The sequence below is a fragment of the Cavia porcellus genome, unplaced genomic scaffold (genome assembly GCF_034190915.1).
Source record: "Cavia porcellus strain 051 isolate PalLab524CR breed Dunkin Hartley unplaced genomic scaffold, mCavPor4.1 scaffold_1, whole genome shotgun sequence".
In the NCBI taxonomy this organism is placed as follows: domain Eukaryota; kingdom Metazoa; phylum Chordata; class Mammalia; order Rodentia; family Caviidae; genus Cavia; species Cavia porcellus.
This window is the reverse complement of record NW_026947484.1, coordinates 49,946,483-49,973,779: the sequence shown is the minus strand read 5'-3', so window position 1 is coordinate 49,973,779 and position 27,297 is coordinate 49,946,483. Positions and strand designations below refer to the sequence as shown.

Genomic DNA, 27,297 nt, shown 5'->3' with positions numbered 1-27,297 from the left:
TCTCTTGCTTTCCTGGCCCACTCTTGCTCCCAATTAGCTGGGAAAGCTCTTGCGTGGGGCCAAAGTGGTTTAACAGCTCCTGAGGATTCACTCTTGCAAGGGACCAGGGCACCGAGAGCACTCAACATTACCAAAGTACTTTGAACTGGAGGATGGGATGGCCAAACTCCACAGGGCTGGCCATCACCCTGCTGCCCACGATGGATGGGATCCATGGGGAACAGGGGTGAGATCCCATCGATTTCAGGTCCAATTTGAACAGGAAGAAGAATAAAATCACAAGCTTGGTCTTTCTTGTGTTTGTGTTCATTTTTTGTTTTTCATGTCTATTGTTCAGTTGTAAACGTCAGCTCCAGCAGTCACTAAAGGGCAGGGAAGGTGCTCAAAGCCTAAACTGCCGGCCACTTCTTCAAGAGATCCCTGCTGTATTTTCCCCCAAGGACAGAGGTGGTGAGGTCTGAGCTGGGTCCAGTTCCAGAATGGCCACCCCTGTTATAAAGAGAAACCCTGGGAGACAGGCGTGGGTTCACCATGACAGAGGGTGCATCTGAGAGAATGGTCACATCATGCAGCTCTCAGGCCACCAGCACTGAAATTGCTGTCAGTCACTTTAAAAAGAGAAGGGACAAGCCAGGGATGGTAGCAAATGCCTGTGATCCCAGCTACTTGGGAGGCTGAAGCAGGAAGACCACAGGTTCAAGGCCAGCCTTGGCGACTTAGCAAAACTCAGTCTCAAAAGAAAAGTGGCAGGAGCAGGTGTCCTCTTTGCTCAGATTTAAGTCTGAGTCCTGCTCCTCCACCCCCATCACAGGACAACCAGGGGACCCACTTGGCTTTTCCCTCCCAGGGCTACAGATCCCAGCTGGCTCTCAGCTCATCCTTGGGAAGCATCAGGAAAACCACCAAAGCTCTTTCATATTGTTTTGAAGCTTTTATGCCACCATAAAAGGTGTTATGGATTAAAAACTGGTGGTCAGCTTAGCACCAACTGAATTAAATCAGCATGTGCTGAGTGTAGACAGCCCCACTGAAGAAAGTTGCCAGCCTAAAAAGAGATGAAAGGAAGAGCAGGGAATTGTGGGTTCTCCTAACTGTTAATGTTTGGAGTCGTTGGTTCTCCTGGAGGAGCTTGTCACGCTGGCTTCCCTGATATGAATTCAGCCATTGTCAGTGGAGGATCTTGGGACCTTGTTGTCCCTGAGAATGACTGCAGTTCAGTTTGGGGGAGCTCTGCTGCTTATGTTGAAATTACTTCCTTCAATGAAATCCAAAATGTGTAATAGTCATGGTACAAAAGAGAGGAAAAGAAAGTGCTCCAAACTATATAACTGCATGTATATTTAAATGTATAAGATAGAAAATGATATCACAGAGTTTTATTGGATCAATGAACAGAACTGTTTGCAATATCATTGATGGAATGTCCACTTTACAAGCTTTAATTTTGTGACTTGAACAATTATTTCTAAGATGACAATATGTAATCCATTAACTAGTGATTTCCTACTGTTCATTTTTTTCTGTAAATCTGTATAACTTGTATCCTTTCCCTGCTTTTTTTTTTCTTTTCTCCTTAAATAAAATTAAAAAAATAAATAAATAAAAATAAAACATTCAACATTGTCAAAAAAAAAAAAAAAGAAAAAAGAAATTACTTCCTGGCTCTGGAGGGGAAGATGGTGCTGTTCAATCTCCAGGAGAAGCTTGTCACTCTGGCTTCCTGATGTGAACTCAGCTGTTCTCATCGTCGGAGGAGCTTGGGACCTCATTGTCACTGAGGATAGCTGTGGTTCTTTTCAGGGGAGCGCTGGTCCTTATGTTGAGCATTGATTCTTGGCTCCAGAACCCTCTGCCTGCTGGCACAGATCCTTCACCCCATTGGCAAAGACTTTCTAGCTTCCACTGCTGACCTTGGGCCATCCCAGTGCAGATCCATGGGACAGACTTGCATAGGTCACTGTCATGGGCTCTAGATCTTCAGTGGAACTCATACAGGTCATTGTTGTGGGGTCCAGACCCTCAGCTGGATTTTCTAGGTCTTTAGTGTTGTGGACAGATTTCCTGAACTTTCTTGTACTTAACCCTGAGTGACCATCATAAAATAACATAAATTCTGGGTCCTGTATGTAATTGTTCTCCTTGCAGCCCTGACTACAACAAAAGGTTTTCCACAGAGCAGCATCTCCCTCGCCCTTCTCCCCTCTGTTAGCGTCCTCATCTCACTCACCATCGCCCACGACCTTCTCTCACTGCTCCATTTTCCAGGGCCCCCCTGTCTCAACCTGTCACCCTGCTCCCTTCAGACCGAAGCAGAGATGGGCACACACACACAAGGATGGGGTGGGGCATTATCTCCCCAAAGGTGTACTGAATTCTAACCCCAGGCTGGTAAAGGTAACCTTATTATACTTGAATAGGGTGCACCCTAAACTGAGGAGCTAGTGAACACCTCAGGAGCCAGAGAGAAACACAGAGAACACCCCATGAAGACATGGGCAGTCGATGCAGTGACACAGCCCCAGGAGCTGCAGAGAAACATGGATGTCCCCACCCGCTACCCATCTAGCTGTTAGAGTGAGCCTAGCCTGGCCCTAGTTGGGTGGCTAGGTTTGGGACTTCTGTTCTCCAGAACCTTGAGCAAATGCGAGTCTGCTGTTATGCCTGGCTTGTGGTCCTCTATTATAGAAACACTAAAAACTGAAACAGGAGAGAAGACAAAAGCTGAGAGCTGCCCGCTCCCTTCCACTGGCCTTTGGGATGGGCCGCTTTCGTGTCCAGGAGGAGAAGCCCTGCTGAGACCCACGAGATTCACCTGACTCCCCATCCCCCACTTGCCAGCTGGGGGGCAGGGGGCAGTGGCTCTTGTGCCCCTCCCCTGCTCCCCTCCTCTCGTTAAAAATGAATGTTCGCCTCTGAACTCCTCTCAACCTGCTCTCGAGTTACTGCTCAGGTCACATGGGCCCCAAGACCCTGTCAGTCTGCCCAGGAGTCCCATCCTGAGTGGTGCAGACACAGAGGCTGTTTCAAAAGAGGGCAACAGACATTCAGAGCTGTCAGCACTGATGAGCTCCAAGGCCAGCAGCCATCAAAGGCCAGCAGAGTCCTCCTGTGGTGTCCAGCATGAGCCCATGGTGTCTGGCAGCAGCAGTGACCAGTAGCTGGCTGTATCCCTTGGTAGCATCCGGCACCAACCAGCGACCAAGGGTTGCAGACAGAGCGCTTCATGCTGACCGAGCTGTACTTTGCCAGCTCGAGATTTCCATGTGACTGGAGGAAAGAACCCTAGGCAGGCTGGCAGCACCTGGAGACACGGAGGCCAGGGCCTGACTGACCACCCCAACACACACACACACACATGCTCACACATGCACGTGTGCACAAAAGTACCTCCAAAGGGGTCACTCACCTCGCTGGGCTCAACAACGGCCACGTTCTCTGCGCCCACTTTCCTCTTCATGCGGGCAGCCATGGTGACCCCGCCGCTGCCGCCCCCCAGCACCAGCACCTCATAGTGGCTCTTGGCTGCACAGCTGGCTCCCGTGTGCAGCTGGAGGGGACCGGTGTGCTGAGTGCCCAGCCGGAGGAGGCCAGCAAAGAGCCGGGCACGGGCACTGCACACCACGGTGGCCAGCGGGGGCATCGTCAGGCTAGACCAGACTGGAAGGGGAGAGATGAGATTGTGAGGACCAGAAAAGAGCATGATGGAGGCAGAGGATGGGGATACCAGAGTCTGGCCGGCTCGGGCTTGCACCAGCCTTCTTGCAAGGCCCACCCTGCCCTCTAGGTGGACTCCCAAGGGTTCTGGAGAGCTGACAACTGGCTGACCTTTCCATTTCCCCTTCCTCTCACCTGTGGGGTACCCAGGACTGTGTCTGACGGAAGCTCCCCACCCTTACGATCCTCCCAGTGATTTGTCCTTACTCATCCGTAAAATCTAGAGCACAGCTGCCCAGTCCAGCTGTCTCTCAGGAGCCTCAGCACACTTCCTCAATGTTTTCTTTGGTTATCAGTCTACTGGGTGTGCTGACGTGCACCTGTAAATCCTAGCACGGCGGGAAGCTGAGGCAGGAGGATTATAAATTTGAGCCTAGCCTAGGTAATTTAGCAACTTAGCAAAACCCTGTCTCTGAATTTAAAAATAAAAACAAATTTTAAAAGGGGCTAAGGATGGAGCTCAGTGTTCAATCCTAGGACCAAAACGAAAACAGACATACAAGCCCACGAATGGAACTACTAGCTGTGAAGGGCACCTAACCCTGCTGAGAGAGAAAGGGTCCCGTGGGAAACCCTTCTGTTGCCCCCCAGGTTCCACCCGCAGTTATGGGGCTTTGGCCTCAGCCAGGGGCCTCTTGCCTGCTCCAGCTGCCAGGGATCTGCAATTCAATCACAGCCCTGGCGATGGCCCTGCAGGTAAAGAGCCTCCACGCCTCTAACAGCTTAATCAGATGATAACAAAGCCCCATGGCAGCCCTGCCTGGTATCATAAAGTCATATTTATGTAAGGAACCTGCACAAGCTCTGACCAGTTTTTTATTATCTTCAATGCAGTAAACAGCTCTTTAACAGCCCCTCTGAGGGACGCGCTTTCCTCTGAGCAAACCGTGTCTCTATGCTGCGCAGCTAGTGCTTGGGTAGTGAGCATGGGAGAAAGGAGGCTTCGCCCAGCCCAGCCCTGGCCTGAGCTCAAGGACTGGACAATCTTGTGTAAATTGCAGGGCCCAGGCCCAAGCCCTGGCCCTTCCTGGTAGGGCAGTGTCCCTCCCGCCTGTCACCAATGCTTTCAGCACTACCCAGGAGAGTGTCATTAAAATGCAATCACCCCGGGCTGGGGGTGGGGGAGTCTCCAGCTCCTGGGGCACCGAGACCTTAATGCCAGTGAGGCCACTATATCACCTGCCTGACCTGAGAACAGGAAGCTGCAGGGGAACCAGAGGAAGACAGGGAAAGGGCCCAGAAAGAGAGGCGGCCCTGGAGGAGAGGCCACGCCGGGTTAACTGTCCCGGAGCTCTGCTGCCTCAGTGTTCCAGATCTGGGATGGTGGGGGGTGAGGGGAGTGTTCAGAGCCCCCCCCCCACCAAGGAAGCAGGACAGGCTCACACAGCCGCATTGCAAGTCTAAAATCAGTGACTAAAATGACCACACAAATCCGGAGCAATTCCTCAAGAAGAACGCAATTATTCTACACGCAAACATATAAAAATAAAGAAGTAAATAAATTCAGTGTGATCCTTTTCAAAAATGACACTGACCATCCACTGACCCTGGGACTCCATTTCTAGGAATCTCCTCCAAGGAATGGCCTCTCATACTGAACAAAAGAAATTATTTCAGAAATGCTTCCCACCTACATTTTCATGCTGTGGTCACTGTTTTGCTTACTGGTTTGTGGATTTGTCTGCATTTCACCCCGGGACAGGACAGACAGCTGCAGGGGACAGCTCGGGCCCCTGAGGGTTTCCCTTAGAGTTCCTCTAGGATTACTGCAGTTTAGGATGGGAGGATAGAGTGTTCTGAATGTCAGGTTATCTGGAGAAAGCTGAGTAAAACATGGCTCCCAAGATGACTGGTGTAATTCTTTAAGATTATGTTTGCAAAGACTATAAAAAAGGTTTACGATCAGGATAAAAATGGATATATAACATTATATTATGCTACACTACACAGTATTACTCAAACTATGTATGAGGAAATGCATTGTATAAAAAAGACACTAGGCATGGTGACATACACTTTTTATCCCAGCGCTCTGGGAGGCTGAAACAGGGCAGTCACAAGTATAAACTCATGCTGTCAATTCATCAATTTGGCAACTGTTTCAAGATAAAAAAAATAAAAGGGCTGGGGTACAATTCAGTGCGAAGGCCTGGGGTTCAACCCCAGTACTGGGAAAACAATAGCCAAATATTAATGCTGGGTAAGTGTCTCTAGATTTTTTTGACATTTGACAGCTATAATAACAAAAGATTTGTTATCATTTGCAGATGAAATAAATGCACCATCTTGTATGTGAAAGGTTTCTTACACATTTTTCAGACTGTACTAAGGCAACACTGACTGCCTATGTTATGCACCCATTTCTAGTAAAGAAACTAATGTGTCCTTCTGCATCAGTTCTGCACCGTGTCTGGTGTATTATACACAGCCAGCCGCAGAAGCCTGCAAACACTGGGGTCCCCTCACCACACTGCTCAGTCACCATCTTTCTTTTCCTCTTCTTCTTCCTCAAAGCCATTTCAGAGCCTCCGCTGTCTTCCTGAGCTTTGTCCCCCTCTGCTGCTGCATCCTATGGTGGCTGATTTTCAGGCACAGGCTTAGCCTTGAGAACTTCGACTGCCTGGTGCCCCCCTATAATCCCCACACTCAGAAGGCTGAGGCAGGAGGATTGCCTTGAGTTCAGGGCCAGCCTGAACTACAGAGTGAGACCTTATCTCAAAAAAAAAAGACCCTGTGATTTTGATTTTAATGGTTTAACCTCATCCAAATCCACACACAACTCTGATCTCAAAAATGCCGTACACAATGATCTCCAGGTGCAGGGAATTGTAGTTCTACCTCTCCGGTTTCTTTTAGTGTGCACACATGACAATAGTGTCTGCACCTTCCTGTCTGCTATTAAAGCCACCACCACCCTTCTCGCTCTGCTTCAGGAAAGAAAAGACCGTGTCCAGGATGTGCCATTTTTGGTTTGCCTTCCAAGAGAGCTGGTCCTCTCACCATACACCGCACTATGATTCTGCCATCAGCTTCAACGTCATGGGTCCGGTTTCTGTCTTGCTGTCTGTCCGACTCTCTGTCACTCTATGCAGCTTCGCTCCCAGCTGCGCCACTGCCTGGGTGTGTCCCCGCTTCGACTGTGGCAGCGTCACAGGTGTGGTTTTTTTAAGGCTTCTTTTCTTTGTGACTTTATTGAGCAGCTGGCCTGGGTCCCTGCCTCCCCTGCTCCTTGCTCCTTTGGGCTTGTTCTCGTGGGGACCTTTGACACCAGGAAAGTTCCAAGGGCAGCCAGCCCCTCTCCCGTGCTCGCCCTGAGGGACAGGTGGAAGCCTGGTTCTTTCCAACTTACCAGATCCTGTCGGCTTTAACTGTGTGCTTTTTATGCTTAGAAACTCTTCTCAGGGTGTCCTCTTGGATGTGAGGGGCCGCAGCCTGTGAGGTGTACACTGTCAAGGCCTGGGGCAGCCATCTGGGAACACTCTGAGCTGTTTTCTAAGGCCCTCAGTTCAATTCCAGGTACCAAAAAAAATCCACAATAAATGACTTTCATATTGTTCATATTGTTTCATTAGTGTGAGAGGTTGAAAGAAGAAAACATATATGTACATGTGTATGTCTGTTTATAAAATAGTTAAGATGGTTTAAAAAAAAAGTTGGAGCCCAAAACTCACTTCTCCCATGGCTCTAGGCTATTAATATTCATTGACAGATTAACCATTTCTTGAAGGAGAGCAAGGGTGTTTTTTTCACCATAAATTGCTGGTTTTCTTCAAGGGTCTCAGGAATTTCCATTCCAGCAAAATGAGGCAGTAAAAGAGGTTCTCTGGCTTCAGCAGAGGGTATGGTTTTGGTTTCCTCTGATTGTATTTTATAGACACACTCCACATCTGTACTTAGGATAATAAAATCTCACTAGGTCCCACCTGCAAGTATTTAGTTGTTAGTGGTCTGTTTTATTAGGTCCCACCTAAGTTTAGTTTGTCAGTTGTCTACCATTAGCCTCCCCTCTTCACAGATGGGAAAGTCGAGGCAGGCAGCATTTAGGAACCCCCTCGAGGCCAGAAAGCTGCCCATAAGTGATAGACTGTGGTCGGAACACAGGCCCTTAGGTATCAAAACTCTCCTTTAAACCACTACACTACAATGCTTCTGGGGTATCTAAGACAGTTATGCATCAGTAATGGTATAGTTTGAATTTTTTTTCAGTACTAGGGATGGAACCCAGGACCTTTGCACTGAGCTACATCCTCAGCCCTGTTTGGTTATTTGGTTTGGTTTTGGCTTTCATTTTGGTTTTCATTTTGAGATAAGGTCTCACTAAGTGGCTAAGTTGCCTAGGCTAGGTTCAAACTTGCAGTCCTCCTGCCTCAGCCTCCCAGAGTGCTGGGATCACGCCATACCCTGCTGTGGTTTGATCTTAAATGTTCCCTCAAGATCCATGGGGTCACTTCCCTATGGTGCTTTTGGGAGATGAGGAACCCTTAAGAAGTAGAGCCTAAGGGAAGGAAGTTAGGTCACTGGAGGTGTGGCCTGGAAGGAGACATTAGGCCCTGCCCCTTCCTGTCTCCTCTTTGTTTCCGGACACCAAGAGGTAAACAGGCCTCCTCGACCACACACGGGAAGCCTTGGTGTCCTGTGCTGCCCTGGTCCAAAGCAGTGGAGCCAACAACCATGGACTGCAGTCTCTGAAACCATAAGCCAAGATGAATCTTGCTTCTTATCTTTTATCACAGATATTTCGTCACAGTGACAGCCAACACAAACAACAAAACAATACCTATGTGGTAATATTAAATACCAAAAAAAAACCATTTTCCACAATTTTCCAAAAAAGGGAAACCAGGGCTGAGGATTTAGCTCAGCAGCACAGCACCTGCCAGGCAAGCTGAAGTTGCGAGTTCGATGCCTGGTACCAAAAAAGAGAAAGTATTTCTTGTAATACAGACACCTAAACTGATTTTGCTATAACTAAAAAGACTTTCTCCTCTTCCTTGTGTGTTCTTTCTTTTTTTTTTTTTTTTCAATAAGCTCTGGTTTTAGATTTTAAAAATGACTTAATTTTTTTAGGGGGAAGGGTGGAGAGAAGCACCATGTAGGATATTACTGTTTGGTAAGGAATAAAGAAGCTGTATTTCGGTGAAGGCACAGCTGTCCTCCCCTGCCTTTCTTCTACATGCCCAGGTGCCAACATAAAAGCACTTTCACGTGGTAGAAAAGCAAAACCACTTCCCACGGTCCTGACCCTGCAGCCCAGCTCCAGGGAAAGATGTTTTGTTTAGCTTTGCCTTGCTTTGTTTTGTCTTTTTTAAAATGAGGGAGTGGGGACCTAGGAAGGAAGAAGTCTGGCTGAGTTTTGGGCTTCCTGCTGCTCCTGCTAAGCTTTCTGACCTCGGTTCCTCTCTTGAGAATTGTGCAAATGCTTCCCTCCCTCAGCCCAGAGGGCTACTTCTGGTTTCTTTCAGCAGTTAGCGTGTCCTGGCTGTGAACTCAGGATTGAGACACACAAAGTCCTGGAACTGCCCTCCTCAGCCCCGCTAGTCACAGCATCAAGCAGGCTGTTGGCTTGGGAGCCATAAACAATTTCAAAACCACGTATGTGTTACGCAAATGTCCCAAGTGCCAAAACACCCAAAAGTCTCAATAACAGTCTCATCCTAACTGTGGGACAGCAGCTAACAATCCAGATGGGAAGAGCCAGGAATACAGCCCAACACTGTCTGTGGACGGGGTGGAAAGTGATACAATTTCTAGGAATTGTCCAGGCAAGTGCACGTGGCCGTGATTTTTAACACCACATTTTGGAATGTGACATCACCTAAAAAGGCCTTTGGTCTTTATTCTCACCCCTAGAAATTTCCTGACTTTATGCTGTGGGGGAACTCAGGGTGGACCCCTAGACAGCTTCCAAATGAGTTGACCACCAGAAAAACCAAACACAGGAAGGTGATGATTGGGTTGGAATTTTGGGTCCAAACCTTGACCTGCTCTAACATCTATTAAAACTCCTGAGGGACAAAGAAGATTGGAAGATCTTCTACCCAGAGGTGCTGTGAAAGTGGGGTGCCCAGAGAAGGCAAGAAGTTCTGCGTCCCCCTACCTTCCTTCTGGCTATTGAATCTTTACAATGAACCAGAAAACATAAGCAAACATTTTCCTGAGTTCTGCGTATAGCTTAGCCAGTGATGAAGCCTGAGAGGGATCACGAGAAACACAGAACTTTTATCTGCCACATACAAGTCAGGGCCACCTGACTCCTCACTATGGCAGGTGTCTGAAGTGGGGACAGCTGCATAGGACTGAGCCTCAAACCCAGGAGGACTGCACTAACTCCTACGTCAGTGTCAAAATTGAATTGAACTGTTGGACACACAGCTGATAAGAGAGAACTGGCTGGCTTTAGGAGGGAAAAAAATGAACACTTGGTGGTAAAAGAAATATCCAAAAACATCACTCGGGAACTAGTAGGAATTTCCAACATTGATCTAGGCCAAGTTATAGCAACGAGAAAAACAGATTTATGGAAATGCCGCACAACCGTAACTAGAAGGCAGAAAACGAAGGAAAGCCAAACTTGATCCTGAAGTCAACAGACAATAAATAAAAAACTCTCAACAAAACAAGGGCCAAGTCTGAATCAAACAGGGCTTGCTAGCCTCCTCAGAAGATAGCCTGAAGGAAGTAAGAATTAGCTACCAGTAACACCAAGGACAAGCACTTTACCACTACCTTCTTAGGATGTAAAGCATGCCATTAAAATAATCAATCAATAAGGCAAGTTTAGCTTTCATTTAACAAGTGGCAGATGCAATGTGTTTTATAATTACAAAATATTATGCTTTGAAGTTAAAGTCCCCTGACCAATCTTACATCCACTGAGAGCCTCCTTTGACAGATCAAAATAGATGCTTTGATAGATCAGCAGTCTAACTGGAGACGGAAAATTCTCACTTGTTGAGAGCTAAGAGGGCCGCCTGGGCCTCTGTCGTCCATCAGATACTAGCTGGGGACCCTGCCACCACCAGCCCTTCCCAGCCCAGCAGAAGGCCTATGTGGGTCCATAGCTCCCTGACCTTATGTCACATGGCCTGCCAATCTCTGGGCTGTGAGCAGCTAGGGTACCTGGTTCCACGCAAACAGAGCCGGCATCTCAGCAAGGACGGTCCAGAGCATCTTAACAAAAGAGCCACCAAGCCAGTGAGCTTCTGGTCGACCCTTCAGCTCTCTGGGCACCCAAGAAAAAAGTGTGTGGTTCTTCGCATGGCTCATGATTACTTTATCTCAATCCCACACACAGGGGCCACTTCGCCTGGGTTTCCACAACCACAGTTTCCATAACCTGTGGATCACTTCCAAAATCAAAGAGTCAAACACAGAAAACAGCCACCTGCTCTCTCACCACCCACCCTCTCGTCCCAGCAAACCTGGGCCAAGCTTATCTGAGCTTCTGGTGACATCCCAAGGGCTGAGTCCTGTGGGTTTCCGTCCCTGGGGCCCAAGAGAGCCCAGGCTCCTGACCAAAGGGCAAGCAGAGTGGCTACAAAAGGCTTCTCCTCCCCAGGACCTTCTGAGCCCTTGGTTTTGTGGCTTCATTCATTAAATCAGCCCCTGAGGCTTTCACCGTTACTTATAACTCTCAGCCAAGTCAGGCCCAGGAGGCAGGCTGAAAACCTGGGGAGAAACTGTCATAATAATAGTAGCAAAAGCTGATGGCTTTCAAGCCTCAGACTCCTCGCAACCCTGTAAACAGCATCATCACTTTTCAGAAAAATGAAGCTCAGCATAGAGCAACAGAAGTCACCTCAGGTCACAGCTCTCCTACAAATGGTCCCCAGGCATTCAAGCATTGGAAACCTTAGCCCAGTGCAGTGGTGGAGAGAAACTGAGTCACAAGGGTGGGGGCTTAACACCACTGTCCTAGGAGTGGGTTTGGTGCAGAAGCGAGGATCCCCTCTCTTGTTCTCTCTAGCCAGGCTAGGATGCAGCAAGAAAGGCCCTCACCACGTGAAGGCCCCTGGACCTTGGACTTCACAGCCTCTAAAACTACAGGAACTCGTCTCTGAGCTTTATGACTCAGTCTCAGGTGTTCTGTGGTATCAGCATTAAACAGGCTAAGACAGTCACCTCACAGAGTAAGCAGCAGAGTTTAATTCAAACTTACTCTCCAATTATCCCGGCCTGGGCATTTTTTTTTTTATTCAAATGTGAAGCATCTCACACAAGAGGTGAGATGGGAAAAAACAGGATGAAGTTTTAACGATCTACATAAGTGGTAAAGAAGAAAATCTTAGTTGTATTGAAGGGCGGAGTCAGGTGCAATTATTGTACTGATAAAATTCATAAGAGTCCTTATCATTTAGAAATATGTACTGAGATCCCTAGAGCTGAAATTATTTGGAATTTACTTGAAAAATCACAGTACAATTGGTGGGGTAAAACAAGGCGAATCACAAGTTGACAATAGCTTAGATCTAACTGACAGACTGTGTGGGAGCCCTAGTGCCTGTGGAGAGCCGTCTTTTTTTCTAATGTTTGAAAGTTTCCACAATAAAAAAGTGAAAATGAATAAAGAGTGAAAAGGCAAAGTAAGAAAATCAAAAATAGTGTCAGATTGCACACTGCCTTTGCTTTTTAGTCACTGGAATCATAGGTTCTGGACACACCTAAAAGTATTTGAAGATAATAACAGTTTAAAAAGCACACATATACATGTAGCTTGATGTTTTCAATTCTTCTAGGACAATATCCAGAAGGCGAAGAACTGGACTGAATGGGACCTTTAATTCTGGTGTTTTGGAAAATGCAATCCAAATGCCCATCAACCACAGAATGAATAAAAAAGATGTGGTATTTTTATGCAATGGAGTATTATGAAGCTCTAAGAAGAATAAACTGGAGGCTTTTCTAGGTAAATGGATGCAACTAGAGACCATACTCATAAGTGAAATAAATCAGACTCACATGTGTAAACATCATATTGCCTCCCTAGTGTAAATTCTTTTAAAAAAGAGTAAAAGTTCAAAAATACACAATAGATATTGTGAAAATGAAAGATAAAGAAAGTGCTCAAAAGGAAAGAACAACTGGGATAGGGGAAAGGAGAAAAAGAAGGAGGGAAAATATTAAATATATATGTATACATATATATGCATGTGTGCATCTATATATATGTATGTATATATATATATATATATCTTTATATATATATATACCAAGTAGATGACTATACTACTAATCTCTGTGAGTTCATCAAAAAGAACAGTTTGTGTTTCCATCATCTGATTATTTGATCTTTTTTTCATGCCTACATCTTGTAATCAGAACAACTACTTTCAGGGTAACAACGTGCAATACATTCTCTGATTATATATAGATAGAATCAAGGCCGCACAACCAATAAAGGGAAAAAACCATGAATCACCTGGAGAGGGTAGAAAGGAGCAAGGTAGGGAACCAGAGCAAACATCATCACTTTCCCTGTTCTACACAGAACTTCTAGGAATCAGTTCCTGCAATTATAGAGGCTGACACAGTTCCAGGGCTTGCAGGCAACCAGCCGCAGGCCTGAGAGGGCCAGCGGTATAGTTTAAGTCCAGAGGCCAGCTTGCAACACAGGAAAGGCCAAAGCTGAATCAGGACTCAGCTGAGAACAACACCCCAGCTCAAGGTGTTTGGGAAGAAAGGATTCTGTCTTATTCACGGGAGTCTCTGGCCTTCAGTGCACTACATGAGGCCCCTTACATCGGGAAGGGCATTCTCCCAAGTCAAACATTCATTTCACCCTTAAACACTCTGACACACCCAGAATACCATTTGGCCCAATCCCTGGGGACCCTATGGCCCAATCAAGTTGACACATAAAAATAGCTACCACACCCTCTGACTCAAACTACACAAGGGCAGGTCTAAATCCAGGAAACTCTCAAGAAGGACCTCATAAACTGTCCCCGGATTAGCAGCACCTGGGTGCCAAGAAAATATCAAACATCTCACAAATGCTATGGCTCTTTTATAGAATCTCACTTTTCTCTTTTAAACAAGAGTCCCACTGTGCAGGCCAGGCCAGGCCAGCCTTGAACTTGCTGTAAAGCCCCAGCTGGCCTCCTACTTGAGATCCCCTGGACTCAGCAGCCTCTCAAGGGCTGGGATTACAGGTGTGCTCCACTGCACCTGGAAGACACTCACCCGCATCTGGCATTCATCTGGATACAGTGTGCAGTGATATCCACAGCACTGACCCAAAATGCCGTGTGAAACGCGTCACAAAGTCAGGAAGTGACTGGCTGCTCCCTGTCCCTGGAGACTTTAATGTAATCAGGACTTTTCTTTACCCCTGTGTTGATGATGGTGTGAGGGTCTTGCTAATCCCAGGGGACTGCCCCTCCCAGGTCTGGTTTACTCCTGGAGACAGTAAAGGACCATCCGGGAGCCTGCCTTTGACACAAACCAGCTGACACAGACCCCATCCTCTGGCCCACCTCCTTCATCGGGCTCTTGCACCCCAAGAGACAACGTTGCTCCCCCTCGGTGGCCCCAGGACCGGGCATCAGATTAGCAGGAGCAGAACTTGCATCCAGAACCCGCTAGCATTATTCCAACTGGCCAGACCCAATCCTGGCCAGCCTTTCCCCCTGTCTCATGGAAATGATACTGCTGGCTTTCACAGGTTTTCCATTCACTTTTCCTGTCTCCGGGCCTGCCCAGGTGCGCCCCATGTGGCCTTCCTGGCTCCAGGAAACCAAAAGTCTCTTCCTGCATGGCAGTCATCTCCTGAATAATTAATAGAAACCCAGATGCATTTAATACGTGCGCCAACTGCTCAGAGGGAAGATTTTATATTTAACAAATCTCCACTCTGCTCCTTCTCCTCATGTATCAGCTGAAATGTCAGGTGGCATTTAAAAAGCAATTTAATTACACACCACTGAAGAATGCTGCAATTATGTGGATGACTGGGCCAAATTTCTGCAACTAAATAACATAGCTACTATTTGGTTTTTTAATGCAGTAATTACTTTCAAAGAATATGGCTCTTCCTTTCTCTGTCATACTGGATCATCTGCTTTGTTGAAATCTGAAATATCTTCTCTACCAAAGGAAATCTTCACATCTCTTTTGTCCACTTAATCTTGATAAAGAAGTGCCATCTTGGTGCTGGGGATATAGCTCAGCGGCATAGCACCTGCCTGGCAAGTGCAAGGTCATGAGGTAAAAAATGAGGGTGAAAGAAGTGGCATCCGTCAGACCTGCTTAGAAAGGTGTTTAGAATGAGTGCTTGCAGCTGGGTATGGTGGTGCACGTCTGTGATCCCAGCACTTAGGAGGCTGAAGCAGGAAGATTGCCACAAGTTCAAGGACAGCTTGAACTACATAGAGAGACCCTGTCTTATTCAGGGTCTGAAAGAAAATAAAAGAAGTGAGTCTTTGCAAGACAGACAGAGACGTACAAATTCAGCTGTGTATTCATGCTTAATTTGTCTCAGTCAGACTATGGCTACATTTTCAGAACTAAAAATCAGGCCAGGCATGGACACACTAGCACACACCTGTAACCCAGCACTGGGATGGTGGAGGCAGGAGGACTGCCATGAGTTTGAGGCCAGCCTAGGCTACATAGTGAGTTCAAGGCCAGCCTAAACTATATAGTGAGAACCTATGTCCAAAAACAGAACTGAGAATCAGGAAACATAATCCAAACTATATTTTTACTTACAGAATTTATTTCCTGCACAAAAGCATACAAATTAAGTAACATTTAACTATGCCAAATGTGTACATGTACCTTTGTGGAGGAATAGAATTACATGAAATACACATGGTCTCTACACTCTGCTGCTATGTAATAATGTTTCCAAGCTTGTTATTGAGTATCTACCAAGGACCCCTGCCGAGGGAGAGAAACATCCTCACCCTGGTCCTGTTCTCTCTCTGCCTGTGGAGCTTCAGGTGCTAGAGGAAGAGCAACAGAGCTCGCCCACTGCTGCTATGTAACACTGATAACACACACCAAAAATAAGCAAGCCAATTTTCAGGGTGAAAAGTTTCCTTTTTTTACTGTTAGAAAGCCTAACTTAAATGTTGGAGTATTACAAATAAGCCATTAAAATTGTACAAGAAATTTGAAGTTGACACTTAGATCATTTCTGAAAAAGGTTAAAAAAAAAAAAACTTCGTTAGCATCATACTATAAGAGTAACTCAGAAAGCAAAAGATCGGTGCTCTGAGTCTGCAAATTTGTTTTATTTTTGGGTACTTGTCTGTTTCCTCCGCTCCTGCCAGGCTCAGTACCTCAGAGCCCGACCACACCCCCAGTCTCCTCTCCAAGTGGGATTGATTTGCTAGCGGGGGCCAGGGTGAAAGGAGTCACTGGGGTACCTCCTCCCCAATTACCCCCACTATGGGCCACATCTGGAACTGGACTGAGGCTGGAAGGAAGCTGAGACGCATGCCCGGAAAGGTGAAAGTTGTCTCTAATACACTGTAAAATAGGAATGCTAACAACTGTGTCACTGAAGATTCAGAAGGAAGTAGAAAAAAACATAATTCTTCTTAGAGAATACCTGACTCATCATGGACAGACTATTAGTAGAAATGGGAATATTTCCATTTATGAGGCCTCAGAATGAAATGCAGAACACATTTTGGGACACTGGAGCAAAGGGGCCCTTTTCTCTGGAGGAGAGTGCAAGAGCATCACCCCAACTGCAATGAGACGCAAAATGGCATTTGCGAACGATGGAAGTGAAAGCAGAGCCTAAGAGATTTCCAAGCAACCTTGATTTCCTCTTGCTGCTTCAAGAAAAACAGGTAGAGAAAAAGAAGTAAACTGAAGGAAGAACTCATAAATAAGTTAGACCTAGTCTGCTACAAACATATGCTGCGTTTCATGACAAAAGACCTGTGCTCCAGCGAGCGAACAGAGCTTAGAACCCTGCAGAGTTAGGGCCAGGCTGTAAAAGTGAGAACTCGTCCAGCTGGATTTTGAAACATCTTAAGACTGGTGGCTTCTTTTTTCCTGGCTTTTCCGCTGGAATATCTCTACTGTTTCCTACCCCATTCTAACATCATAACCTAGAAGCAGGAAAGTTTTCTTTTTTTAATTTCATGGATCTACTTCAAAAGGACAAGAATTGTGATGCAGAATAGATTATACCCAAAGCTTTGCTCCTAGATGACTTAGATGATTCAGAAGATAAAACTGAACCTTCAAGTTAAGACTTCGATTAGAACTTGGATGTGACACGATGCCTGCTGTAAGGAGCTGAGTCTTTGGGAGAACATGGATTGGTGAGGATGTATTTTGCCTGTCCAATAAGAATGAATCTTTGGAAGCCAGAGTGGAGATCATGATAGGCAGAACAATGATCGCTTCAAAGATATTCTAATCGTATCTTGTGGCAAACGAAATTTTATTGATGTGCTTAAATTAAGGACCTTAAATTGAAGCAAGTATCTCAGATTATCCAAATGGACCTAATCTAATTTACTAGGTCCTTAAAAATGGAGGACCCTTCCCAGCTGTGGTCAGAGGGAAACCCTCTGAAACCCATCAGAAAGATGAAATGTGGCTGACTTAGAAAACGGAGGAAAAACACACTGAACCAAAGAAGCAAGCAGCTGCTAAAAGCCGGAACAGGATGAGATACATTCTGCATCCGACCCTGCACAAGGTACATGTCCTATCTCCACCCTGACTTCAGCGGGCTGAGGCCTGTGCTGGGCTTTGAAACCACAGTGCTGTATCATAAAACAGTGGACTGCTGAGGCTCAGCAGGACTGTGTGGTACACACACACACACACACACACACACACACACAGTTAAGCCACAGCAGAGACAGGGAACGTAAGTGACTTTATCATCTTACGTCATCTTCATAGCAATCCCAGGAGACAGAGACTGTTATTCCCTTTTCCCAAAATGGATGTTGAGGGTTTCAGAAGCTAAACGCTCATTAGGTCTAAGAGCTAGAGTATAGACCTAGATTTATGAAAGTCAAGCTCAATATTCTTCTAGTGGGGTGATAGGTACACGTTGGAAAATAAAAGTCCCCCATTTCTTGATAATGATTTCTGAAAAGGTGGGCCAACACTCAGCATCACATTCGTGGTAGACCGCAGGTGTTTTCTGCCTGTTACACCCACCATCCCGGCCATCCTGACCACTCCAGGGAATGCTGAGAGGGCCCCAGACACAAGCTGAGGGCGTACATCAGGGGTAGAGTGTTGGCCTAGCAGGGTCCCTGAATTCAATCCCCAGAACCACAAAAGGGACACCTCAGAATGGCACTTATGAAAGAACTTCCAGAACCACTCCAGAGAGTGGTAAAAGGGATGGACCATGCTGGGAAGACAACGGCAGTGCCTCTTTTGCTGAGTGTTCTCACTGAAACATTCACTGAACTTTTGATTGCCTCTGACATGGACAATGAGCTCTCAGACCTGTGCATCAGTGGGCCTCCCTGTCTTCCTGCTTCCCTGGGTCCGCTCAGTAGAAAGCAGCCGAAGGTCAGAGGCTGTGAGAGGGAGCAGTCAGGGCACTTACTCTCCTCCCCAGCCCTCTCTCACTCAGCTGATCCCTGGCAGTTTTCCTCTGAGGGCCCGACTTCCTGTTGATGGCCTTCTGCTCAGCTGTTGCACTAAGAGCTCCCTCTCCTGGAATCTTCAGATCCCAGATCAGTGTAAGTACTTCAGCACCCCCAGGGGTCCCTGTTAAGCCCGCCCTCATCTCTGGGAACTGCTATTCCTGAAATCTCTCCTGGTTCTGGCCAGCTGTTTCTCTGACATCCTGCCAGCCCACGTGGATGTGAGCTTGTGAGCCTGCTACCAGTAGCCCTGAGGGTCCTCCCAGACAGTGGGGAGGCCAGGATGTGCTTGGGCAGTGGCACTGAGTGACATGGAGACAACTAGATGAAAGGAAATCCCATAGCCAGATTGCACAGGGCTATGCTGGGGCGCTGAGGCTTCAGATGCCAGGAACGAGGATCCAGGAAGCCACAGAAGGAAGCAGGCAGCTTGGGAAAAACAATTCTGGTGTGGAAGGGATTCAGCAGGAAGAGAATAAAGCCAGTCCACTCGAGGTATGCGTGGGTCAGGCATCTTAGCAGTGGCGAATGTGAGTGTGAGGGCCTGCATTAGGGCAAACAAGGATTCAGATAAAACAGATGAAATGGAGAGGGGTGTCAGGAGGGAGAAGCCGGAAGGACCTCGAGGAACAAACAGCACAGCTGCAGAGAAGGACATTCAGGAAGCAGAGACAGGGACCTGAAGGCAAGCTTGGGCTAGCTTTGGTCAGCCGGCTTTGAGGTTTGAGCAGCAGACTCATGTGGAATAGGAAGTCACCCAGGATGGACCAAAGGTAGGCAGCCTCAGGCGGGTGAGCCCTGGGAAGTGGGAGAGAACTCTGGATCGGCCTGAATCACCCACACTCAGAGTGCCTGCTCCCTGCAGCCAGGACCTAGCACATCATGTATAATCCAACCCGGGCTGCAGAGCCCAACCTGCTGGCCACACCTGCAGACCACAGCCGCACCTGCAGACCACGATGGACTTCCTCTGGCTCACTTGAAGTTTAGTCCTCAGCTTATTTCTTCGCTTTGTGCTCTTCAACTTTGAGATAATTAATTTGGATCTATCGTGAAAAAATACTGCTCTGACACTTGGACACACCTGGGAGCAGCTGTGTCATCCCTGGCCACCTCCGCCCCAAGCAGGGAGGCTCCAGTTCACCCCAGCTCCAACCACCAAGGACCCCAGGAAGTTTCCTGCTCAGCCCCTACCACAGGGCAGCTGTGACCTGAGATGGCTGGGGTGGCATTGAGGGTCCTCAGCTGTTCTGACTGGGAGACGATGAGAGGACAGAATGGAGAAACCTAGGTGAGTTCAGCCTCTGGAGGTGGTTGTTATGCACCTGGCAATGTGCCGGGCCTTTCGGGACTCCTTACAAATAAGTCTAACAGGAAAGAACGGAACGCAAAGGCACAGGAAGTGACTGTTCCGGAAACGCAGGCCCCAGCTAAGGCTGGACACAGGCAGTAAAATACAAGCAAAGGCGAGGCATGCCTTGAAGGAATCCTTGCAACAGTGAGCTATGGGAATAAAGAGAAAGGAATAATGTGAACACACTGTAGCCACTTCTTCAGGCAGAGCGGGGCAGAGAGGACACCAGTAACTGGCTGGATTACTCCTCATTCTGCCCTAGAGGAAACTGAAAACGTTTCCTCTCACCCTGCTCTTGAAAGACAGCAACCAGCCTGGCCTGTGGGTTCAGGAGCTACGCTGTGAGCAAACAGACCAGGAAAGGAGCAATCTTCGATCAGCCCTGCAAAGCCACGCTGCAGACTCTGGAGCTGTGACCGTCCACACATTTACTTAAATATTAAACTGGGCATCAAGTGCTCCAGGGGTGAACCTGGCAAAGGCATCCGGGAAACAGACACAGTGGGAATAGCTCTCTGAGGACTCTGGGCTTGGGCCACACTAGATTCTTCAGTTTGCTAACTCTCTGGTGACAGACTGCAAGAATTTTCTTTAAAGAGTTACCAATAAATAATTCTATTGCAGGTGCTGGGGTTTTAGCTCAGTGGCATAAGTGCCTGCCTGGCAAGCTCGAGGTTGTAAGTTGGAGCCCTGGTATCAAAAAAAGAAGAATTATACTACAATTGGGCATGGTGGTGCACGCATGTAATCCCAGCACTCAGGAGGCTGAAGCAGGAGGATCACCACAAGTTCAAGGCCAGCCTGGGCTACACAGTGGGTTCAAGGCCAGCCTGGGCTATATAGCAAGGCCCTGTCTCAAAAAGACAAAAACAAAACAAACAAAGAATTGTACTACAGCAATCCATGCATATTCACATTTATAGCAGTATAACTCATAATAGCTAAATGTTGGAAATAACTTGTTCATACATCAACAGATGTAAGGATAAGGAAAATGTAGTTTTTACACACAGGGAACACTACCCTGCCACAAAGAGGATACATTTGGTCATTTGTAGGAAAATGGAGGCACCTTGAGACCATCATGTTAAGTAAAACCAATACACAAGCTTAAACATCGCATAACTTCACTTATATAAGAAATCCAAACTATAAATGTAAAGCACTAAGAAAAGATAGCTAGACGATAGGATATAGGGAGACAGATCTTCCATCAATGGAAAGAGAGAAAGAAACAAAAAAAAATTAAAATACATTATATAGATGTCTCTGGTCCTCACAGTGAATGTAATCTAAGTGTATATCACACATGGACTAATAAAAAAATTAACACATGTAAAGAAATGCTTAAAAAGAAGAACTAATGAGGACTTTAGCATGAAGCAGCAGCTCCTTTTGAGGCTTAGAAATTTCCCACAAGTCTTCCCAGCCCGGGCCAGGAGGGGGAAGCGGGGGACGGGACACACACACCCCCCAAGGCACACATGTCACAGCAGGTGTCTGTATCCCTGAAAGCTCTTAACATGCTCACCACTGCTGCCTCAGCCTACACTTCTAGTGCTCTGCAATCAGACAAAGCATCATGATTGGGGTTGCGTTGGGGGCTCCACAAAAGGGAGACAGGTGAGTCACTGAGTCGGTTATCTTCACGCCAAGTTAAGGGCTGCCCTGGCCCTGGCAGCCTGACCTCTCCCCTGCACGAAGGGACTGACTTAGCCCCCTCATCCCTAACATTTTCCACCGCCTCTGGGGAGGGCATTTATGGTTTGCTTTCAGTCTGTGCCTGTGTGAGCTTGAGGGAGGCCGGAAATGGGGTTAATCTCCCCGTCCCACAGCAGGGATCAGCTTAAGCCTCAGTTTCCTGACTCTGTTAATGACCACAATAAAAGCATTCATCAGCCAGCTGGAAAAGCACTGAGGTTTCCCACTCAGTCTCCCACTGGAGAAGGCTGCACTAACCCAGGCTGCTGTGGGTAAGGTCAGAACCAAAGAGATGCTTTTGCAGCAAGCCATACCCGTCGTTAAACAGGTCCAGAGACGCTGAATTCAGTCCTGTAGTGGTGAGGACAGAACAGGGTGCAGCACAGGTGAGTCAGCTTCCCTACCAGCTCAGGCTTTGCCCGTGTCCACCTGCGTGATGCAGCAGCTTGCCCCTGGTGAAGCTTTGACTGAGGGTGTGGCAGCGTCAGGAGACCCAAGAGCGCACCCCAGCTGTGCTGGGCAGGGCTCCTCCAGAACCGTTCTGGACCAGGCTTCAGCAATGGGGAAAGGGTCAGCAGGTGGCTTCAAAGGTCCCCTCCTTCTGTAAACCTCTGAGTACCTCTTAATGAGAAGAGAGAAATGCAGGTTTACAGGCAGGGGATCAAAGACAGATGCTTGTCTACTGACTCCTTGGATTGATCAGAACTGTGATTTTTTTCATAGCAAAACAAGCTGGATTTATAACCAGGCCTGAAACCCAATCTTTGCCCCAAGTCTGCAGCATTGTCCACTACAAGTCACTGGGCAGCTGCCACGGGCCGGTGCCTGACCCCAGGCATACTAAAAGTGTCTGGAAAACAGCATTTGTGGAAGCTCTGGCTAGGCGCCAGGCATCGTGACAAGCACTTTGCATAGATTCTCACAACAGCCAGAGAGTTAGGAAATATTAACCCATTTTTTAAGTGACAAAATAGAGGTTGAAGGACCATGACCAAGTCACTTAGCCACAAGAGTCCATTTCCTGAGCGTGACATAAGTGGATGTCTCCACTCGACTTGAAAGACCCTTCCTCCTCTGGAACTCAAAATCAGCTTAGATTTGGTCACCCTCCAAATTCAGATGCCAAGAGAATGGACCAGTCTTCCCTCCGGCTCCGGCATCCAGCCCTTGCTCCAAGAGGCACCATATGGGCACTTCCTTGGGAGGCACAGACAACAAGGGGACCCATGAGTGCAAAGAAATCATGTGTCGCCTTCAAATAGCCCGGAAAACAGGAAAGGGTCACCTGTCGTGGAGGCCGCCCTGGCAGGAGTCAAGGGTCAGCCCCAGGATGGACACGGTACTTCTGCTCCATTCGGTTGAAGCTGCCGGTTGCCCAGTGGACAGAATGAAAGCTCCCTGCGGGCTCAGCTGAGGCCAAAACACCAAAATTCACATTGGCGATGAGAAGGGAGCTTCCTTGTGGTGCTTAAGGGTGCTCCCTCATTAACACCAGCACGGAGGCCCTGGCGTGCCCTTAGAAAGCACCTACTGTGTGAGGCCAGGCAGCCTGAGTCACCACCAAAGGCAACGGTGAGAACCACAAAGGTGTGTAAGACTCTGATGACCTCAGACAGGATCCCAGGGGCCACACAGAAATGTTCGGGATCGAGCAAGGTGACATCAGGCCTGGGTTCTCCTGAGGCCTCTCTCTCTCTTTACCTCACAAACGCTATATCCTCACCAGCCTTTCACTCGAGTTCTTTCCAGAGCCCCAGTCACAGTGCACTTCAGCCCCCTCCAATAACCTGACCACCTCACCGCCCCTGGGAGGCTGTATCTCCTACAATGACGGTCGCATCCTAAGACGCTGTGGGTTAGAAGTGGAGGAGACGTTCAATCCATGGCGACAGCATCCGCCCTCCCCAACTGTATGCATCTGAATTTCCTGTTCTTGGCAAAGCTCTCTTCCCTCTTCTACTATAGTTTAGCGCTTGCACAAAGCAAATCAGGAAAATGGTGGCTGGATCCACTTTTCCTAATTATTACTGTTACATCCACCTTTGTGAGACTGCAGAGCTTTTAAAGCTGGGAACTAGGAAGTAACCAGCTGGCTTCAGGCCTGGTGTAGGCAGCTGTCAATGAATGACTCTCCTGCTCCTGTTTATCGCATCTCCAGCACCAAAGAGCTTCACAGTGGGGTGGGAGCAGGGAAAGAGAAAAGAGGGAGAGGAATATACATCTAGGCCTGAAAGGCCATGTCGTGAGTCCAGCTCCTTTCAAGACATTTCTGGCCGAACCACCTGGTCAACAAGCCTGGGCCTGGGTCAGACAGAGAAGAAACCCTGAAAGGAATCCTGATTTCTTTCCTATTAACACTCGAATTCATTTTCCCTGCAGAACCCGGTCACATAGACCCCCAGGCCCTGACTTAAGAGTTCAAACCTCCAGTTTCAGATGTGCTTACGAATTTTTTTCCCTACCAGTTAAATAAAGCAAGAGGAGGAAGAGGAAGAGTTGTAAACTTTGGGTCATTTCCCAGATCACCAGTTGGTCACCTTCATGAATTTCATCTTAGGTATAGCTGGAAAAAACCTCTAACCCATACATCCATTCAATAAATATGCATCGGATACCTTCCACGGACCGAGATTGGGGCACAATGATGACAGCCATCTCTAGGGCAGTGCTGGTGAACCCCTGGCACCTTTGCAGCAGGGGACCACACAGCCCTCTCTTGGTGCCAGCCAAGGCTTGGCAGATTATCAGTAGACACAACAGCAAAGATCTCACTCACTGTGCAGGAGCCTGCCAGACACAAACTTTAACTTCTCAAGAAAAAGCTGTTTGCCTCATTGAAACTCTGCTGTTGTGTTTTTAGGACAAAAGATGCTAATGTATAGTTGTTTTTCACTAAACCATAACCTCAGTATTCAGGCTTCATTTGCAGGGTTGACACTTTTGCATAAATAAGTGGTTTGGGGTCACAGTTTGGGCACTCGTCTCTAAAAGGTTTGCCATCACTGGTCCACAGGGAGACAAGTTCCGGCTTACATGCCAGGTACAATGTCAAGTCCTCTGGGTTCACGGGAAGCTGTCCTTACCTCTACTGTACAGTAAAGAAGTTGAGACTAAAGAAATTCAACACCAAGGAGACTTTGTGTTGAACCCAGAAGCCAAGTTATTAGCTGTGTCTACTATCGAGGGATCTTAACCAGGACTCAGGAACTCAGATGGGAAAACAGTTTACATCCTTCTTTGCACTGCCACTGATATTTAACATTTTCTTCTGAGAAGTCACAGCAATATTAGCAGAATCTATGATTTTGTCACCAAAGACATCAGATACAGTGCTGACAGTACCTGTTACTATTCTTTACTGTTTCAAAATTAGCTTAGCCAGGGCAAGCAAGCAGAGGAAAGGGAAAGGAAGGGAACTGAGCTGTGTCACCTACATGGAGAAACTGCCCACAATGAATCAATCATTACGTATTGCAAACAGGTACTCATAAAAAGTAAACAATAAAAAGATTATGACAGCTGTTAGACTCGCTTCTGTATCTTATTTAGTCAAGCTTTAGTTTTTTCAAAGCACTTACAACAGTATATCAGAAACTCTTTTAATATTCTGACAAGTGTTTCCCAACTGGTTTCTCTGGTAGTGCTCTGCCTTACACCTTTGAAAGATTGCTCTGGAAGAAGAGTCAGTTCTCCCAGAAGTACCAAAGGAGTGCCCGGAAAAAACGGGTCAGAACCTGGCACTGGAGGAAGGGGCAGACAGATGACCACAAATCCAGAAGCTCTGCTCTCTGAGCAAAAAAGCCAGGCTGGGATTTCCAGGACAGAGGCCCAGACCGCACCATGCCCCGCTTCCCGCCTCTGCCTGTTCCGTGGGACCCCACTCTCGGCTCCGCGGTCCCCGGGGGCAGGGCAGCGCCACGCACCCCTGACCCCAGCCCCGTCTGAGCGCCCCTCGCGCGCGCCCTGGGACCCTGGGCGACAGCCCTGGAGCAGCTGGCGCCCAAACCCCGCGCAGCAAGACCGCGGATACTTGGGAGACTGCGTTTGTGTTAGTTTTGTTTTTCTTTTTTGTTGCAGCCAAGAATGGGACGTGGGTTTTAATTCCCGCGCCCCCGGCCAGGCAGCCCCGCCGCCACCCCAAGACTCTGAGCCTCGGGTGGAAAAAGCCAAAGTCCCCAGCGCCGGGCTGCAGGGCGCCGAGGGGACTCGCGTGGGGACCCCCGTCCCGGCCACCGCTGTCCCGCCCGGTCCCTCCCCAGCCGGACCCAGATCGGCGGCAGCGCCTCTTACCGGAGGGTGCGCGCAGCGGTGAGTGCGCTGCCCGGAGCCCGGCCGCGCTGGCCCCGCCCGGGGCGAGGCTGGGGGCGGGGAGAGCGAGGTGCACGCCGCTCCCCCGCCGGAAGGAGAGGTCCCGGCTTCGCAGCCACCCGCGGACCCCGGAGCCCGCCGGCCGGTGGGCGACCTGGCTCGCCAGGCCCTGCGCGCTCCCCGGCTCCCCGCCGAGACCCCGCTCTCCCCGGGAGGTCCCCGAGCCAGAGCGGCCCGGAAGCTCAGCGACTCTGCGGCCGGGTCAGCCGGGCCCTCGCCGCGCGGGGCGGAGGCCACCGGCAGGCGCCAGGTGGAGACGCCTCTCCCGGGTCCCAGGACCGCGTGGCCCGGAAATCGTCCTCGTGCAAGTTAAGCCCCGCTAACTTCAGAAGTGCAAATTCCCCTCTCCAAAAAGGAAAAAAAAATCCTTGGGAAGTGTAATTGCTTCTTTGAGCCTTTTTAGTCTGGCAGTTTTTAATAATATTAATTCTTTGTCTCTCAATCTGCATTTCCTATGTTCACCTAGAGGGACCTTGAGTCTTGGGGAACTCGGCACCAGCACCCCAGCTGCACACGCCGGCAGACTTCTGCCCAGTATTGGTATCCGTATCCGTCTCGGGTTCCACCTGCGGCATTGGAGACAGGATTTTCTGTGATTTGCAACAAACCTGATTAAAGGAATTCTAACTAAAATAAAGTGTAAACTTCTCTCGATTTTTACCCGTAGATCCATTCTAGGAAATTTCAGTACATTCTCCAAACCATTTCACAATGCTTAACGTTTCTTAGCATCAGAGCTGAAACGACTGATTTTACCAAAAAGAAAAAAAAATTGTAACATAACTGAGTATAGGGGGAAGAGGTGGGGCATCAAAAACTTGCATGGGACCCGGGATGGCGCTGGGCATAGAGCTCAGGATACTGGCACCCTAAGTCGGGTCTCAAAATTCGTGACCAAAATACCCCAACACCACCACGCGTCTTCCCTGGACAATAAACACCTCACAGTATTCGGGACCGTGAGTGGCAAAAGTTATTTTGGGGTGCACAAAGCACCACTCTCGGTAAGAATGTACTAATTTGTATCTGGTTTTTCCCCCAGATCCATTTTATTTCAAGGAGAAGAGGAAGAGGAAGAGGAGAAGGAGAAAGAGAAGCAGGAGGAGAAGAAGAAGAAAAGAAAAAGAAGAAGAAGAAACTAAAAATTTCAGAACACATCAATTAGAGGACAACAGTGGACACTATCTGTTTTCCATGCGTTGCTCTGCGGTATTTTTTTTAAGCACCTACCTCCTAGGATCCTTGAAAATGTGAGTTAATCCATGAAAGTGATCGGTACTGTACCTGGCACAGACTTAGTATTTGGTAGCAGCAGGAGCCAGTACTGCGGCAGTTGGAATTATGTTATTGCTGTGGTTTAATGGGGGCCCACTCCAAAACCCACAGTGAAATTTTATTGCCATTGTTAGGGCACTAAAAGGTGGTGTGTGCCCATCGTCGGGGCTGGGTCGTTGCCCAGCTAAAGGGCGAGTTCATCTCCATGTCTCCTGCCTCCCTCCCTTCCCTACAGTCTGCCCCGGGTCTGCTGGGTGACTTTGTGGAAGGAGGCCCTCAGCAGGCACCAGCAACCTGACCCTGGCA

At 48.1% G+C, this 27,297-nt stretch overlaps 2 protein-coding genes across 6 annotated transcripts in view; one reads left to right on the top strand and one right to left on the bottom strand.

Moving 5' to 3' along the window:
- Positions 1–27,091, bottom strand: part of Sqor (sulfide quinone oxidoreductase) — a 51,553-nt gene extending 24,462 nt beyond the window's left edge. The window contains exons 1-2 of one of the 4 annotated variants that reach the window (XM_063248136.1): positions 26,947–27,091; positions 3,407–3,657 (exon numbers count right to left, since the gene is read on the bottom strand). In XM_063248136.1, the coding sequence (XP_063104206.1) occupies positions 3,407–3,640 (234 nt within the window). In that variant the 5' untranslated portion in view covers positions 3,641–3,657; positions 26,947–27,091. Of the gene's footprint in view, positions 1–3,406; positions 3,658–4,353; positions 4,373–6,714; positions 6,853–25,638; positions 25,864–26,946 lie in introns of those variants that run through there. The other 3 variants (XM_063248132.1, XM_063248140.1, XM_063248143.1) reach the window with 3 other exon arrangements.
- On the top strand, positions 24,868–26,819 carry LOC134475968 (uncharacterized). 2 transcript variants are annotated; one of them, XR_010047318.1, is made up of 3 exons: positions 24,868–25,656; positions 26,183–26,355; positions 26,759–26,819. XR_010047318.1 is itself a non-coding variant. In XM_063248164.1 (2 exons), exons 1-2 carry the CDS (start codon positions 25,109–25,111, stop codon positions 26,310–26,312), a joined length of 678 nt encoding a protein of 225 aa, XP_063104234.1. In that variant the 5' UTR covers positions 24,871–25,108; the 3' UTR covers positions 26,313–26,819. The 2 variants fall into 2 exon arrangements, 1 of the variants encoding a protein (XP_063104234.1); XM_063248164.1 differs by having other exon boundaries at positions 24,871–25,656; positions 26,183–26,819.
- Positions 27,092–27,297: the final 206 nt, after the last annotated feature.